Source organism: Fistularia commersonii, chromosome 3 (genome assembly GCF_037954325.1).
Source record: "Fistularia commersonii isolate RoL2024-O1a breed Wild chromosome 3, RoL_Fcom_v1.0, whole genome shotgun sequence".
NCBI lineage: Eukaryota > Metazoa > Chordata > Actinopteri > Syngnathiformes > Fistulariidae > Fistularia > Fistularia commersonii.
Window position 1 is genome coordinate 6464501 of NC_141286.1, and position 17340 is coordinate 6481840.

Sequence of the window (17340 nt, forward strand, 5' to 3'; positions counted from 1 at the left end):
CGGGCGGGAGGTCAATCACAGGGCCACCTATGGAGACATAAAACCATGCACTCTCTTATTCAGGCATCTGGACAATGAAGGGCCTCCCATGAACCTACAGCATGTTGTTGGACTGTGGGGGGAAACCACAGGAAACCCACGAAGACCATTATTGCCATTTTTGTACGGTTACAGTAAAATCCACCAAGCTGCGACTACATACTGACTTTTTTATGCATTTAAATCCACTTCATTTTCTCACCTGCTATTGTATGGTATTACTTAATGACTGTTTTTTGCACTAAAATGTACAGGTAACTCTTCTGCTACTCTCTCTATTCAAATTCAATTATATGTATATGTAATATAAATTCAAATGACATGTAATTATAAGCTGCTAAATCTCTATCAACCTTTCACCTCAGTACCAGTAGATTGAATCTGCATGCACTTTATACTCTATGGTTTAATGTTTGTTTGTTTGTTGTGGACTTGACTGTTGATGTGCACTCTATTATCATTTTGTCAATCTCATGTCACCATGGGAAAGTGAGAAGCGTCTTCTTGATTCCTCTGTATGTCAAGTAAATGTGGAGAAATTGAAAATAAAGCTGACTTTGACTTTGAACATGCAAACCCAACAAAAAAAAAAAAACCCTGGCAGAATCAAAACCAGGGACGTACTTGCTGTGAGGCAGAAGGGGAAAACACTTTGTCAACGAGTTATCATAATTTGATAGCAAACATGGAAAACATGTACACACATATATATTATTTTGTGCAGGAGAGTAGTGTGTGAGCGAGTTGTACGTACATGAAGATTCAGATTGCATCAAATATCATGAGGGTGTCAACCATCTAGATGCATCAATTTTCACTCGCTCTTTCTGCCGAATGCAGGACGAGGACAGGCGTCGCAGCGCAAAGGTATCAATGTCATAGCCATAAACATTTAACTGGAGCAGCAAGATGGACACACTTAATGACCTTGCCTTTTTTTGTAAGAAATCCTCCAGACATTTTGTTACCCTGGAGACAACCTGAAAGTTCTATGTTGTTGATCTCACCCCTCAAACAGCATCTGTTTCCTGTCTTTATTATTGAAGAGTCACGGAAACATCCCATCATTACACATAAAGAGGAGTCTAATTAGTCAAGCCGAACCTAAACCCATATTGACGTTACAAAATACCTGTCCGATTAAAAACATTCTACAGAAGGAAGAACGTTGTCGGGCTGCACGTGTGCACTTTTAATACACCCTGTTTTGCATGGGGGGCTTTGTAGCTGTAGCGTTCATTTGAAGGCTTCAACTGTGAGTTCCAGTGACTTCAACGTGACACTGTCATCATCCCTGAGACCGAGCACATTGTGGTTTGAGAGGCAATGAAATCCCAGGGGGGACTGCTAGCCTCTTATAATAAAGCACGTCACTCAACCCCGCCACTTTGATTTTCTTCATTTTAACTTGACTATATTAGCCACCGAAAAGCAGTATGCACTGGGAAAAATGTAAGTACAACATGACGTGATATTTGTCGTTTTATTTAGATGTAACTTGTGTTTCAGCAGCACATATTTGTTCATGTCTATTGAATAATATGATTGATTACATTTTACTTTCAATAGCTTATAAACCTGTTTAGTGATGATGGTGTTCTGACAAAATTAAGCATCTTCGCCTTTTGATGATAATCTTTAAAAGTGGATGGACATTATAACACAATATAATAAGACACTAACCTGCACTACATTTGTGCACGTAGGCTCGCAGTACATCGACTGTATGGCTGTAGTTCAAATGAAATATTCTGTCATGCTGAACTCCGTGGAAACTAAATATTCAATTGTAGTCACCATTAACCTCTCTAAAACCAATACTTGTAGTTGACAAGAAAATATCTTAGATTAGGCTATTTTTTTGAACAGGGTTTGGATTATAAATAACAAGAAAACATACAAAATGTAATGACTTAGATTGAATTCCCCAGTTTTTCAACAAAAGAATTAAAAATGCAAAGACTGGCGCAATATATACCAGATGTTGCCAGAATCTTTCGGAAAGAGGAAGGTACTTCTTTGGAAGTCGACGCTTTATTAATATTGGATTATAATCTAGATATGCAAAATAGAAGCAGGACGCCAGCGCCGAAAAATACTGCACAGCTGTGGCGCTTCCTCTTTTGCGTCGGGCAGGTCCCAGTGCACGAGACGCCTCTGTCTCTGTCTCTCCACATCTGTGTGTGTTTTGGTGGGAAACAAAGAGTTGAAAGGGGGGGTTTAATCTTCTCCTAAATGACTCCTTTAAATGCAGCGATCAGCGCTTTTAACATATCGAGCATTTCATTATGGACTTGTCAGGAGGATTTGCACTTTATATCCACAACATCAGAAATATCTAACAATAGACATCGATGGATGTCAATTTTTACTCAAATATTTTACCCCTGGGTCCTGGCAAAAGCTCAACTATATATATTTTGAAAAATTTTGCATGTCTACTGGAACATTATTTAGCAATGGTTACAAAATCTAAAAGTATAGACCAGATGGAGGCATCATAGAGTTGCTTGACAGTTTGTTTTATATGTAACTTATAAATTTTTTCGGCAGGGGTAAATCAATATGTTGTAAATGATGTTATCGCAGTCAGTGAATGAAATGGTCGCATCATTGTCCGTTATCCTTGCCGTTCATAAGCCTTAGAGGGTAAACTCTACCTGCCGACTGCCCAGGGCACCATACACGATCCATTCTGATCACTTATAAACCATCGTAATAAAAAGCGACTTCTGACAGGGGCTTCCCATAACAAAAGAAAGATTTATGACACATGACAGCAAGACGGTTATGGTCGGTTGAGGTTTACAAACAAATACTACAGCCGGCTTGAAAAAAAGATTGCCGCTCGGGTTTTAGAGCGGCAGGGAAATTGTTCGCGCAGACGGGCAATTTCGCTGCTGCAAGCAGTTATTAAACCTGTGTTTCATGTCAAAATCCACATCATCAGGTTTACACTCCTTGTTTGTGTTGAACTATAGTTGAAACAGGATGCTGTCAGACACTAAATAACAAAAGAGGAGAAAAACTGAGCCAAGGAAAACTTGTCTCAGTTTAGCTCAACTAAGAGAGGGGAGAAAACCAAGACACACCCCAGGAGGGGGATGAGTAGAAATGCCATGTTTAACCTTACCGCTCATCCACAGCATGCGTCTAACTGATTTATCGATTTCCTTTTGTTTTCAAATTTGATAGTATGTTTAGCTCAAGTCAATGCATTTTGGTGCATCTGTTAGCAACAAGAGGTTCCTGGTTCGATGCCAACAGGGGGCCTTTCTGTGTGGAGTTTGCATGTTCTCCCCATGTCTATGTGGATTTACTGTGAATTCTAAATTTACCATAAATTGCCCAGATGTCATTTGATTAAAGGGGTGAATGGCTGTATGTCTCTATATGTGGCCCCGTGATCAACTGGTGCCTTTCACCCAATGACAGCAAGGATACCCCCCCCCCCGTCGTGGGAGCAGAATAAGCGGTATAGATAATAAATGAATAAATAACTAGTTCCCTCTTTTTTTATTATTATTGTCCTCTATGATGTGTGCTGCTGTTTTTTCAAACTCTTCCACCTGAACCAATGTCAATATCACCTCAATATGGAAATATAACTACTAGCCTTGAGCAACAACTTCCTTAAAGCCACTGGTCAACTGAACTAATTTCGGGAAAATAATACTTTCTGTGAAGGTGATTTTTTTAAATCTGGGACTCTTACATTTGTCTTGCTGTTGAAAGTTTGATAGGAAGTGATACGAAATGGAGTTGACTTCACCCAGCTTAAGATATAGTATGCTTCTGAGTACAATTGATATTGAACATTAAATGGGAGGATTATGTCAAAATCTTGACATTTCTGCTGTTCTGATTTAGACTTTTGTTTGCTTGCTTCACATCCCCCAAACACACCAGATCTTCTCCGCACATTTTTTGTGACGGGAATTTGGTCTTAACCTCGATTTAAATAAGGACAACCTATGTCTGCCCAACAGAAAGCTCAAGCGAGATTCCTCTTGGATTCATCTTAACGTCTTATCAATAAATCATCTGAAATACAGAAAAACAGAAAATAATATTTGATTTTGCGAGAAAGGATATATAATCTTAGAACTCTTAGAATTTGTATAAATACTTCGTTTTTTCATGTAGGCAAAAGGATGTTGCTCCATCCGCCAGTTCAGTCCCTCTCTGTTAACCCTTACTTTGTTACATGGCACGTCAGTCGTGTGATTTACATCAACGTGTTAGCTTATCTGTCGTAGAGATTCATTCACTGATATCTATCTGAAGAAGATACACGCTGCCTTGCAGCAAACAGCAAACAAAGTCAAAGGTTCACACCCTCCCCCTGTCGCTAAAAGTGACAAAATCCACAGTGAGAGGTTAAAGGTCACAGGACGAGACTGAATGCTACGTGGAAATACAAGCAGGAAAAAATACATTTTGGACAGCTGCTAAGGGTTTTCATTTATGCGGAGGAGTAAGAGTCGCAATGGCCAGGTTGGACACCATTTTAGGATGTCTACTTTACAGGCAAAAAAAGTTATTCATTTATTCATTTATAAAGCCAATTTTTTAGGCTTCTGTTGTGACGGTCTGATAGTCTTCCTAAACTGACTTGCTGAAACCAAACCAAATTCAGGAATATTCTATATTCAGGACATGATCACTTAAAAAGTGATCTTCCAACTAAAATAACGGATCATTCGCCACTCTCTCAAACTCTAGTTAACGAAACAAACAGCTCTTTCTCATATTATGTTTAAATGTATATCATTTTCTCAGCAACACTTTCTCAGCGACTTTATTTTAAAAATGAGGGGAGGGAAATAGTATTAGTGCCACTGTCGCACAGGACAAAATAGACAGGTTTATGTTTTCCTAAGGGTGGCCTATCAGCAGAGGTCGAGGTTTTCAACCTATGACCTTCGATGACTGTATAAAACTGTAAGCTATAAGCTTACACTGTAAGCTATAAGCTATGAGAGCCGGTTTCTCAGTGACCGTTTTGTACAGTCATCTTTTGTGGAAAAACTGGGGAATTCAATCTAAGTCATTATATATACATGTAGCGTATCTTGCAGTGACCCGGCCTGTCTGTCAAATTTTAAAAGTCAATGCGGCCCCTGAGCCAAAAAGTTTGCCCACCCCTGGCTTACACCCACACAGGTGTCTCATATTAACGCAACTTATCTCCAGGAAACGGCTACAGGCTAAGCAAGGGAGATGTTTCGTGCAAGTGTTTTGGTTCCCCTGAATATACGCTGTCTGTGAACATTTTAAACCGGCTGGATTTGGGGCTTGCCTGGGTGTCCAGGCAGCCCATCTGACAGGCAAGGCGGTTTACCCGTCGGCATAGACGGAGGTGCGAGACGGGGCAAGGACGGAACTTACTTATGTGTCTACAATCTTGAAGGGGAATCTTGGTACAGATGCCTTGAATTGGGAGTGAAAAGATATCTGGAGGCTAGGTGCTTGTGATGCAAATGAATGGAAGTGGGGGGTGGGGGGTCTTAATAATCCTTGTACGGAAAAAAAAAAATCATCTTGAAACTTTTATTGTCCCGAAACCAGAGAAATGTCTTCAGTTAAGTTAGATAATAACACCATTCTAACTTTGCATGATAAAATACAATAATCCAAGACACTGCTTGATGCAAGCCCTTTCTTTCCTTCTTCTGTGTAAATAATATTTTGTAATTTCAAAATAATTAAGTCAGTCAAGCAAGATGGGTACACCAAGTTTGACGGAGATTGGATTACATATAACCCTGTATTCCCCGTGCATGTTTTTAAATAGAAAGTGATCGATAGGTATAACTTGGTAACCTTGTCTGTAGTGATCACAGTGACTGACTGATTTATGAAGGTTATCTAAGCACCACTTGCACGGACCCAGGATTGCCCTCTTGGCATTATTTACTGTATTCCCCTGCAAGATAAATGCCACTTAATAAATGAGGGATTTGCTGACTTTTTTAGCCCGGAGCTACGCTGACTGACGTACTGGACTGCAGTGTCACACGAGCTTTACTGTTACTCTGTGCTTATTCAAAGCAGTCGCTTGCTGTCAGACCACATTTCCAGTCATGCTTATACTTGCGGAAAATCACAGGCTGTCTACATTTTATGCACTGGGAGACCATTTAGCCTAAGGCCCGCCGTCATCCTGGCTCCTTGTCTTCACCCGTGTCCCAGAGATGGATTGTTCAGAAAAAAACTAAACAATCCTGTCGGTATCCATTACCGGACGTTGTTTTATACAAGATTGATGGGTCACGTATCAACAGCGACCGCAGCGTGTGTCACAATAAGGATTAAATTGCTCAATGAAAATACAATTACCTTAAACAAACTATTGTCTATCAGGAGCAAGCTAACGGTGACTTTTCTCAAGAACCTGTTCCATAGAAGACACCAAAACTGTGATATCAAATTTATATGGAATAAACTGTGATTGCTAATGAACAATCAACCGCTTTTGTAAATTTTTTCAGTTGTTGGATGTACCACCATTTCAAAATTATATAGATGTATTAGCATTGTTGAATTCAGTTACCCACAGTGCTAACCATGAGGAGGAAAAAACTCAAATTGTGGAATATAACCTTTTTTTAAAAATACACTGTATGTATTTATTTTCCATGCTGTATCCACAATTTTCAAACAAAAATCTAATTTTAATTTCAAATGTTCACAATACCTGAATATATTGGGTTGTGTAAAGTCCATATTTTAAATAACCCTAAAAATATTGACTTCCTGTGATACAGCGATCCAGTTGATGAATCAGAAATAATAGACTTTTAAGCAATTAAATAGCATAAATTAGGATTGATTGTGAATTTCTGTGTGAAGAATGAAATTTTGAAATGAAAACCTATTTCATAATAATTGAGGCAATGTACATTAAAAAAAGTCTTCACCTCCAGTGTGAATACAAAAATATCAACTTCAGCTCACCAAGCTTAGTACTTTCTGAGCTGTGCTGCCAGGTCCACATTTCAAATGTAATCCCTAGAGAAAATATACACAGAAGGTTACTGTTGTTGTAGAGATAAAAAAAAGGAACTAAAATAATTAAAGGCAAATTATGAATGAATGAATGGATCTTCAAGCATCATCAAACACATGGTGCTTGCACTGTAATTCTAACCAATAACAGAATCCTGAGTGTTGTATTATGAACAATGCATGGTTGCGTACCTGCTACCTCTTTTTGTCTCCCTTGTCTCCAGCGCCACAGTCAGCCATGGCCAGGTCGAGACCGTACCAAGGGGTCCGAGTCAGGGACCCCGTCAAAGAGCTGCTAAGGAGGAAGAGAAGTCAGGAGCAGAACTGCACCATAGCGACATCAAATGCAGCGGTGACTACAGGGATATTTATTTTCACGACACGTTTCAATCACACCAAAGGCGAATCTGCAGCAGTTGCACAACGGAGTGATTTTTGAAATAGTCATTGTAGTGCTGAATCTGCAGACTGACTTCATCACACTAATAGTACATTTAAATAACATAAACAGCAGCATGCATTTACATATTGAGGACATTTCCAACCTATGTTCATGATAAGAACAACATATATTTACTCGTAAACTATAGAATCACAATAATTCAGGGTTTTTATGGAGCAAATGTATTCATCAATAACAAATCCTACATAACAAAGGTGGATACAGTTTAGAATTATAGTGACTATGAGCTAATAACCGAATATATATATATATATATATACTCTTTATATTATATATTATGTCATATTGCACTATTCCAGGCAGTGTTTGTGGAAAATGGGTAAGTAACATCATGCTGGTACTTGGAAACAAAAAATATGGATGAAACAATCAAACGTGCCTGAGAAGCAGTGACTTGGAGAAGTATTTAAAAAAGCATGAGTAAATAAAAAGTTGCCTTCTCTAGGTTGAGTTAAGACAAGTATTTAGATCAACCCGATGTGTTAAGCTTTTGGGAATGCTGTTTCAAACAAGTTCCATGATTAGTGCGTCAGAATTCTTTGGTGGTCTCCAGAATAACGCAAAGATAATCAGCATGCATTTCGAGAAATACATCTGCAAATTCTTTACAATCGACTGATGTTTTTTTCATCAGTCCTGACAAGTGACAATTGTCAGTCAGCAGCAACCGTGTAAAAAAAAAAAAAAAAAAAAAAAAAAACGAAGTGAATGACGACTCTTCTTTTTTGATCTTGTTCCAACTGAAGTATTATAAAAAAAAATTGTAGAGAGCATTTACAAGAACTGAGAAAAAGTGCTGCCGGCGTTTGTATGCAGTCTGGACTGGGGAGCCATCCTAGATAGCAAGATGGGAGGGGGGATTTTGTCCTTATATAATCCAGGTGTTTTTCCATGACAGTTACAGCCATTCTCTGCAGGGCTCGAAGACTGGGCAAACAGCCCAATACAAAATAACTTGCAGGCCTGCCAGTGAGCCCGCTTGCTTTTTTTTTTTTTTACCTCAATAACACACCCCCCCTCCCCAAACAAACAAACCTGCTGCTTTTTTTGACAATGAGCATAGATGTACGGCACATATTTAGTGTTTGTGCCTGTCTTAAATGAAAAAGGCAAACCTACCCAATCCAAATTTGGAGCCTCATATCTATGTTGAGGTGATTTATGGAAATTATTTCTGCAACATACCGCCGGTTCTCTCTTTGGAAAACTCAACTCAAGAAATGAGCCAAATCCCTTTTACTTTGGATTTCAATGAGCTCGACAAGACAAACTCAAAAAAAGGCTTTGAAACTAACCTTCCAAAGATGTTTGTTTTTTTTCCCCCAAGTAAAATGAAGTTTCTGAGAAACTAGTGTTATTGATCAGTGTCCATCTCGATCAGCGATCAACTCCGATCATGACGCAGCACTGGAATAAATAATCAACCAGCACAAAAGCACAACAGGTACACTTGGCTTCGCGCTCCCAGTTTAAAGAATTACAAGCACGGCCGTTGCAGAAACCCAATAATTTGACATCGTGCACTGAAATATGTCATAGGCTCCCTGAATTGTAATTAAGAACACTATTACAGCGTGCCAACACACAAGCAAGTACTGATCGGTCCCGCTAACCCATACGCATTCACACACCTTAATCACAGTGTGTACACAAGCGTGTCTCTCACACCTGGTCTCAAGAAGCACAAGTGTCAGTGTGGTGTATTTATATATCAACACACCATAAACACTGGTGTGGTGTTAGTGCCATTAACTGATATTCCAAGGTATTTTATGGCTTCCAATTGTTCTTATTTTTCAGGATGTAGTCACACAAAACAACCAGTCATCATATCCACAAGGTACCGTTATCAAAAAGAGATACATACTGTATATTATTCATGTCTTCCTGTGTTTTCACACACCCACTTCACCATCACCCCAGCTGTCTTTGGCTCGGACGCCGCAGCTCCCACAGACCGTCCGGTTGACTCAGTGAGCGAAGGCGAGGTGCCGTGCTCAGACTGGAAGGCTCCTCTGTCCACAACCGGCTCCGGCCTGCAGCCTGCCACAATGCCCTGGACATCTAGCGACTACAACCAGCAAGACCCCTCAGCTCAGACCCTGGCCTACCCTGCAGCCCCGGGCCTGGGCACCGACGTGTACATGCAAACTCTGTGCCCCAGCTATACCATGCTGACCTACACACACACGCCACTCCTCACGAACTTTGGGGTGAGTTCAAGACGTACATCGAGTTGATATGTAAATTAAAGAGTTGAGCGGAATCCTGCAGGGATCCAAACGGCAACATCGAGGTCTGAAGAGCTGTGTCGAAAGCTGTCATTGACCTTGCCTTTATAGTCACTTCATAAATGTCTTTGATATGTATTTTATAATTGACATAGATGCTTATTGTCACATTAACTTTGGTCAATAATCCTGCCAACAAGGTCAAATCAGGCATTTACAAATCAATTCTAGTGTATTATTTTTTCTCTGGAGAATAAATACATGTAAGCACCCTGAGTAAAATCAGATGGATGCAGAAATACAGGCTAAATTTCAGATCACATGTTTGTAAATCAATCTCATTACATTTAATGTGATGGAAATATAAAAATACCTGATTAGGTTCTCCACAATTATCCAAAATAAAACTTTACACGACAACACTTGTTGTTCCGATAGTATTAAAAGTTCCCGGCCGGCCCCGAAAACACTTGACTTCTGACATCATATTGCGCTATTTTGCACTGTTGTCATTTTTGCACGGTTAAAGTAAAATAAATGATGCAGCTACTGTATTATATACTATACACTGCAATTTTTTAACTTTTAATCCACATCATTTTTTCACCTGCCATTGCATGGTATTACTTCATGACTGTTTTTTTGCTCTATACTGTACAGTGCATTTGGAGACATTGACAACAAAGCTGATTTTGACTTTTGTTCCAGACCATCCCAGTGGCACAAGCCCCCTGCTCCCTTCCTCAGATGGAGCTACCAGACTCAGGACTAACCTACTTCCCATGGGCTCAGCCCCTCACCACCATATCTACCATGCCCAATTCGGGGGTCCAGTTTACCACCTCGGGCTCTTCCACCCTGTCGGGGTCGCCTCTGGTACAAATGCCTTTGTCCATGTCTTTGACCACTATGATTCCACAGCTAGACAGCACAGGCGCCGGTCCACAGACCCTTATCCCGGACCACTCCCATTACCCTGAACACCAAATGAACCCTGATGTCCAGGACCTGGACGACGATGAAGTGGAACGCGAATCACCAAGTCTACTAGATAAACTTCTGGAGGAACGGAAGGAAGATTGTGGAGCAGATGGCAAGGACTCTTACGGCTCAATTTTCATTCCAAATGTCTAAAAAGTTTGCCCACTTTTGTTTGTCAAATGGAAATTTTCTGTTTCCTGGGAGCCAAGATTTGAACTTGTTCAACAGATAAAGTTATAACTTATTGCATTATGCTGCAACTGTACAGATGATGTCGAAGATCAGTGTTAAATCAACTGGGCAAGGAGTGAGTGTAGGTAGTTGCCTGAGAGCGTGATGCCATTGTGGCCCTTGAAGGGCTCAGGATGTTGATGTGACAATTAAAACTATGTTAGCTTGAATAAACAGAAAGGGAGCCAGAGATATAACCCAAATAGTTCATCACTGATCAGTTTGTGGCACGTAACTCATGTTTTTCACCAATTCAAATCCAAAATCAAATACTGATAGATGGTCAACAACCATCAGCAAAAAAGGGAATGGGATAATTCCTGTAGCTCAATTCTGCACACAGGACATCAACCTGGTGCCAGCTCAAAGCACGACCAGAATAATGTTTTTTTAAGAAATACTAGATGCTAACAAGGGAAATTATGGGACATATTTTAAAGATTTTTATTTTAGGATTGTTAATACCATGTGTATGTTTTTGTTTATTTCAAAGGTTTTTTTTCAATGTATGTATATATTATTATTTTGTTTAACATTGTATGTCCAGATCATGCAATGCAACATGAAGAATTTACTTTGCAAGAAAACATATACTATAATAAAGAGATTTTTTTGTTTTTGTGGTGAAGGATTTGTTCATTTTGTCCAAGCCAGACAAGTTAGAGCAAATGCCCAACTAAAATGCTTGATATGCCATTTTAGCTTCACAGGAAGGGGGGTGGAGGTAGAATAAACGGTAACACAAGAATAACAAAACAAGTTTTTTCTTCATTGGCAAGTAAAGAGTTAAAATGTCATCCATGACATCCTGCCCGGTGCAGCTTTACACATCCGGAATCATATCCACATTTTTTTTTCTTTCAAATCAAGATGAGAAGTCAACCCATTTGACTTCTTAATGACTGGAGTGCACCTAGGCTGAGAACTTTGCCCCACTGATCCCACTTGCCAGTGAAAACCTTGGAGTGTCAGAGGTTTTCCCTCTGGGGTAAAACTGACATTGTAAGAGGCGCTGCAACCCGGCTCTTCTCAAAACACCTGGAGACACCTGAGATCGTATCACGTGATAGAAAGTGTGCTGTTGCATCTAATGTGACTGAAACACGTGAAGAGAGGTTACACGAGCGCTCCAGAGTTGGCATGGCACGGGACTAAATCCAGAAATTTGGAAATAGAAAATTGGGTAAAAGAAAGGAAGTGAAATGACAGCAGAGTTCTGGAGAATAAATCTTAATTACTGTGTTACTTGTAATTATACATGTGAACAAAACAAGAAGTTTAATAGCCCTAACACCAAATTTTTAAATAATCACTTAAGTTGAATTCCTTAAAGCAAAAGTTTCAAAGGATTTTTTTTCTTTGTTAATTGAAGCAAAAAAACAATTCCAAACTATGCATTGTTTTTTCTTATTTCACAGAAGTAAGGAACCCAGTGGATTTAACATGTTATCATGGCCACACCAGCCCACTTGGAGATGCAGTTATCAAAATGTGCACATCCCCAATGGAATGTAAGACGACTACTCAAGTTACACTTAGAGCAGCACAATGTGCTGAGCCAAGCACTAATGAAACAATGATTTTAGTTATGGCAAGGCAATAATCTAAATACAAAAAGACCAGAGCGTAGTCCATCCATATACGCAGCAATATTATTTCTCGGAATACATCATATCAGAGATGCGAGCCATTCAAGCTGATTGTTTTTTTTAATGTAAAATCCATATCTTCTGATATGCAAATAACTTATGCATCTAACCGTAACCGTAACCCAGTTAAGAACAGACTGGAGTCTCCTAAATATGGATTTATAATAGAGTTTATAATTAGCTTTGTACATTTCCATATCATTATGTAAACCTTCGCAGATGTATCGCCCCTCATTATCCATCTGCATCTTTTAAAAGCTGCCAAATGATTAATCTGATGACTCAGTCAGTTGGCATGTGCTTGCTGTGCCAGCTTATTGCAACATCCCAGACTGCCTGTGGTTCAAAGATGGGGCAGTTGGTCCTGGAGCAGCTTATGTTCACATTTCCCCAGGGTACTTCTGCAGCTACAGTGTTGAAAAGTTGTGACATGTTTGACTATCTATCGATCCTTGCGTCTCGTTGCCTTTGCAGCAGGATCTCCGGTGTTTTATTTCCCGCTCTTCTTTCAGTGCTTCAGCCCCACGGTTTACTTAAACTTAAAGGCAGAGTTTGTATTGAGATGTTTGATATGATACACCCTGATTTTTCTTTATGCCTTGAATCCTAGGTAGGGCCTTTAAAGCACATGTCCATAGAGCAAGAGGCCTTGTTGGAACATGCATGCCTGTACAGGGAGGAGAGGGACGCGTGGAGACCTCCCAGGGGCTTTGCATATAAATACCTCACCCCCAGCTATTAAGGGTGGTTGGATTGCTGCAACATTTACAACACTGATGAGTGTTAAATAACACCCATAACTATAAATGGAATAAAAGATCATTGGAATTGGGAGAAAATTCATTTGAAAGAGGAGTAAAGAGTAGGAATATCTGGTCTACTTTGGGTTCATTTGGGGTTTTATTGAACCTTCAGAAGGCAACTTGCTCCAAGGAGATTTTCTTTTCCTTTCAGCAACTCCCTCAGGGGTCGCCGCAGCAAATCACCTGCCTCCATCTAACTCTCCTCTCCTCATTTCTCACACCAACTGACCTCAAGTGCTCCTTTTCATCCATAAATTTAGTCTTCCTCTGGGCCTCGCACCTGGCAGCTCACACCTCAGCATTCTTCTACGCATGTATTCACCAACCCAACATATATATGGTTAATATACTTAAATTCAATCTTATCACTTTGTGCCTAAAATCTAATCTTAACTGTTCATTCTCTGCAGATCTCAAGGCTAATGAGAAGTTCTGCACTGCTACAGGAACTAGGATTGGGGGGGGGGGATTCATCAGGGCCAAATCGTGCTTAAGTTCTTACAAGATACTAAAGATTCAAGATTCAAAGCATTTATTGTCACATGCACAATATAGAAACGGGTTTCCCTGTACAGTGAAATTCCTACAAGGGAAATTGGGATGGCAAGAGTTGATATGTTGGGGTGTTCAGTAGGGTCGTTTTGGGGCAAAAATTATAACATGAAAATCCCTGCCCACTTATTCCAGTCATCTACATGGTCTGAATAGATCAGATGGGAAAGAAGAGTGTGTCCTATACAGGTATAATTGCTGTTGATGTTGTTCAGTTTTCCTCACTACATCAAGACCTCCAAGATATCCCGCGTCAGTGCCGCTAAGTTAGTGGCCATTGTTGTGCGCTTACACTGAACCGTTAAAGCCTTCTTCTGGTCTAGACATGAGTTCCTGACCCAAATGAACGGGTTCAAGTACTGGAGGGTTTGGTTTTTTTTCCAAAGGTTAAGGGTGAGACGCCATATGCGTGAAACACGAGAATCAAAAGAGCCCTTGGACTGATGAGGGGCTGTGTAAATCTGTGGCAGTGACGTGAGGAAGGAGCTGAGTCACGAGGTGAAGTTCTGAATTTTCGCAGGGAATTTACCATCCTCATTCCACATGAATTCTGAAACTCTAGGTGGTGACTAAAGATGAAAGCTGCAGAAACTAATTGCTGGAACTGGTCTCCACAGCGGCTTAAAGACTGGATGAGGAGCACAGATAAAAGCTTGGGGGTCTTAACGTAGCCGCTGCTACTTTGCATAAAGAGGAGTGAGCAAGGTGGTCCAGAAATCAGGTGAGAATCTAATTTTGGATAGATTTTACTAGCATTCTGTGACAGGTAAAGTCTGTGGGTCTCGCTTAGGTGCATCATTGGTGAGACTTAACTTTGTCACCTGTTACTGTAACTAGGCCCAAAAATACACCGCAGGTCCCTTCTATTAATTTATGAAAAGGAATAGATTGACGATATGTGTCCATTGCATTATTTTGCCTGAAATAACGACAGAAGCTACCATTAAATGAATTCAACATGGAATTGTTTCACATATTTTATAGTTAAGACACTAAATATGCTGGTCTATTTAGGAGAGGTTCCGGAGCTTCTGATGGTATCTTGTGATGTTCTACTGAAGGAGTTGAACATTTTTTTTTGTTTTTGTTTTTTATTGCAAATTGCACTGTAAAGGGCTATAGGTTTTATTCTAAAGACAGCACATAGAAACAGACCTGGATGATGTAACCTAGAACATTAGAAATTCCACTTGAGTGATGGTCAGGTTGAAATAATTTTATATTGGACCCAGGGGTCATACATATGGGATCTGTGTGTGTAATAAAGATAAACTTTCTGGCAATGACACAGTATGAAAACAATGACTCATTTTGACTTCATTTCCGCACTTGAGTGGCACTTCGACTCTGTAAATTGCTTAAACAGTGTCCTGGTAAAATCTCCCTTTGGTGCTTTATGTCCTTCTGACATCAATTTAGTTTCTTGCTGAGACTAAAAGAAGCAGAGGGTGATGATTTGAAATATGATTTAAAACACTATGTAAAAATAGATCAATAAAAAGACCTATAGTTTTCTGGGAGTTCCAGATGCGCAAAGACTGAAAGCTTATATCGGCTCAAGGGACCAAAGGTAAACCTGTCTTCCATAACCTGAGATATCCGGGCAGGTTATGAGAATATGATGATCAGAATGATATAGCGATAGCATTGTTATTGTGAATTTTTGGCCACCATAACTTTGCAATGAAAATCTGATATTGTAAAAGCCTTGATCCAAATTTTTTCAATACTTCTTTCCAAAGTGTGTTTCCTAAGCCCAAGGGGTGTCACAATTCTGCACATCTTCTACAGAAAACATACTGCTGGCACATTTGGATTTATCTTGGTTTACATCTGCTCGGGCCAACTGCTTAGGCAGGAGGACAAGCAGGGACATCGACAGCAGCAGTGCGGGAATCCTCACGGTCGTGCCGAGGCCTGTTCTTTATCCCCACCTCTCTAAATGAGGTTACACCTTAACAAGCCAAAATCAAGAACCCTTGTACGCTTGTGTGTGTGTGTGTGTGTGTGTGTGTGTGTGTGTGTGTGTGTGTGTTCATCGAAAAAGTTTACTTTCTGCACCTGCTGAATATGTACATATATAAATCCACATTTATCCTAAAAATGTGGCAATGCAGGGGTAGAGTGTAAAGAATATTCAAATAAAATGTCTAATGAGTCCATGTAGCTTTTCTGCATGGACTCATCAAAGTTTGTCACCTTTGAGGAAATAGTATACCGTGACCAGCAATAGGAATTTGTCTTGTGTCCAGTAAGTCATAATAAGAAGAAAACTACAAATCTGAACATTTACTTTCACAAGAATATTTTAAATTCTGGAAAAACTACATGGACATGTTTTTGCTATTCCTGTATTAGCATGATGCAGATTAAGATTGGCAACCTTTAGCCCAACCCGAACTTGTTAACTGACTTTGCTGAATATTTGTCACGTGCCCTCTCAGCTGAGTTGATTATGACTTTAAATCTGTGCCAAGGGTATCAGAATTTAACATTTTCCCAAGTCTCTGGTTATAGAATTCTGAAAAAGCAGGATTTCAATAGAATATCACAGATTTCATTTTTTTTTTTTTTTGTATTGTATAATCAGATAATCTGATGTTACATGGCCATGACAAATATCATTTACATTTTGTTTTGAATCCTCTGACTCAATTTGGGGGTTCAAAGCTGTTAGTCAACTGACAGTTAAACAGTTGAGAGTGTGCTTTTCCTGGGATTTTCCCTGGATATTGACTCCTGCCCTGGCAGGTAGCACTGATAATGCCAGTTGAGTAAATAGACTGTAAACATTAAATCCATCCCTTGCTGTGGGGAGAGCAAATCAGGCATATTTATATGAAAACTTTTAGTGACTAACCCATTTGACAAATAAAACACTGATCTAAGGGGTGTTCACCCTCCACTTAACTTCTGTTTGATGTGTAAATAGGAGTTTCCTGTCACTTTTTCAATGCGGCCGCACGCTCCGTGACCTGCCAGCAGCATGTTTCTGTTATCACAACTGGGCGTGTGTAGGTGTTATAGGAATAAAAATACTAAATGAATAAATGCAGGCAGCCTTTGATTTGGTTTGTGCAGAAAACGCCCGCTGTGAACACAAGAGTGTAAGGGACCGACTAATCAGAGATTGACAAAGGCTGATGTTATTTGCACTAGTCATTTCTCTGAGCCGACCCACATTACCTCCCCAGGTACCCGATACACTGAAAAGCAAAATTTTAATGTTACAACAGCAGCAAAGCGGAATTTGTTGTCACCCCTCCCTGTTTCTTTGGTGGAATTATACCCGCCAGCAACTATTTGCTGGGTTGTTCTTTGCAACTTTCTTACAAGTTCCAAATTAGACATTTGAGTTGGATTAGATTAGATATGCTCAG

General features: G+C 39.8%; 1 protein-coding gene and 1 long non-coding RNA gene across 4 annotated transcripts in view; one reads left to right on the forward strand and one right to left on the reverse strand.

Moving 5' to 3' along the window:
* Positions 1–17340, reverse strand: part of LOC147235334 (uncharacterized) — a 37087-nt gene that overhangs the window by 12781 nt on the left and 6966 nt on the right. For 2 of the 3 annotated variants that reach the window (XR_015104493.1, XR_015104487.1), the window contains exons 5-6: positions 7243–7342; positions 7000–7053 (exon numbers count right to left, since the gene is read on the reverse strand). This is a non-coding gene — a long non-coding RNA (uncharacterized LOC147235334). Of the gene's footprint in view, positions 1–6999; positions 7054–7242; positions 7346–17340 lie in introns of all 3 variants that reach the window. The other variant, XR_015104492.1, reaches the window with a different exon arrangement.
* Positions 1439–11573, forward strand: pou2af1 (POU class 2 homeobox associating factor 1). Its single transcript, XM_086142900.1, has 5 exons — positions 1439–1491; positions 7275–7402; positions 9314–9353; positions 9437–9726; positions 10453–11573. The coding sequence occupies exons 1-5, from the start codon at positions 1476–1478 to the stop codon at positions 10876–10878; spliced, it is 900 nt and encodes a 299-aa protein (XP_085999026.1). The 5' UTR covers positions 1439–1475; the 3' UTR covers positions 10879–11573.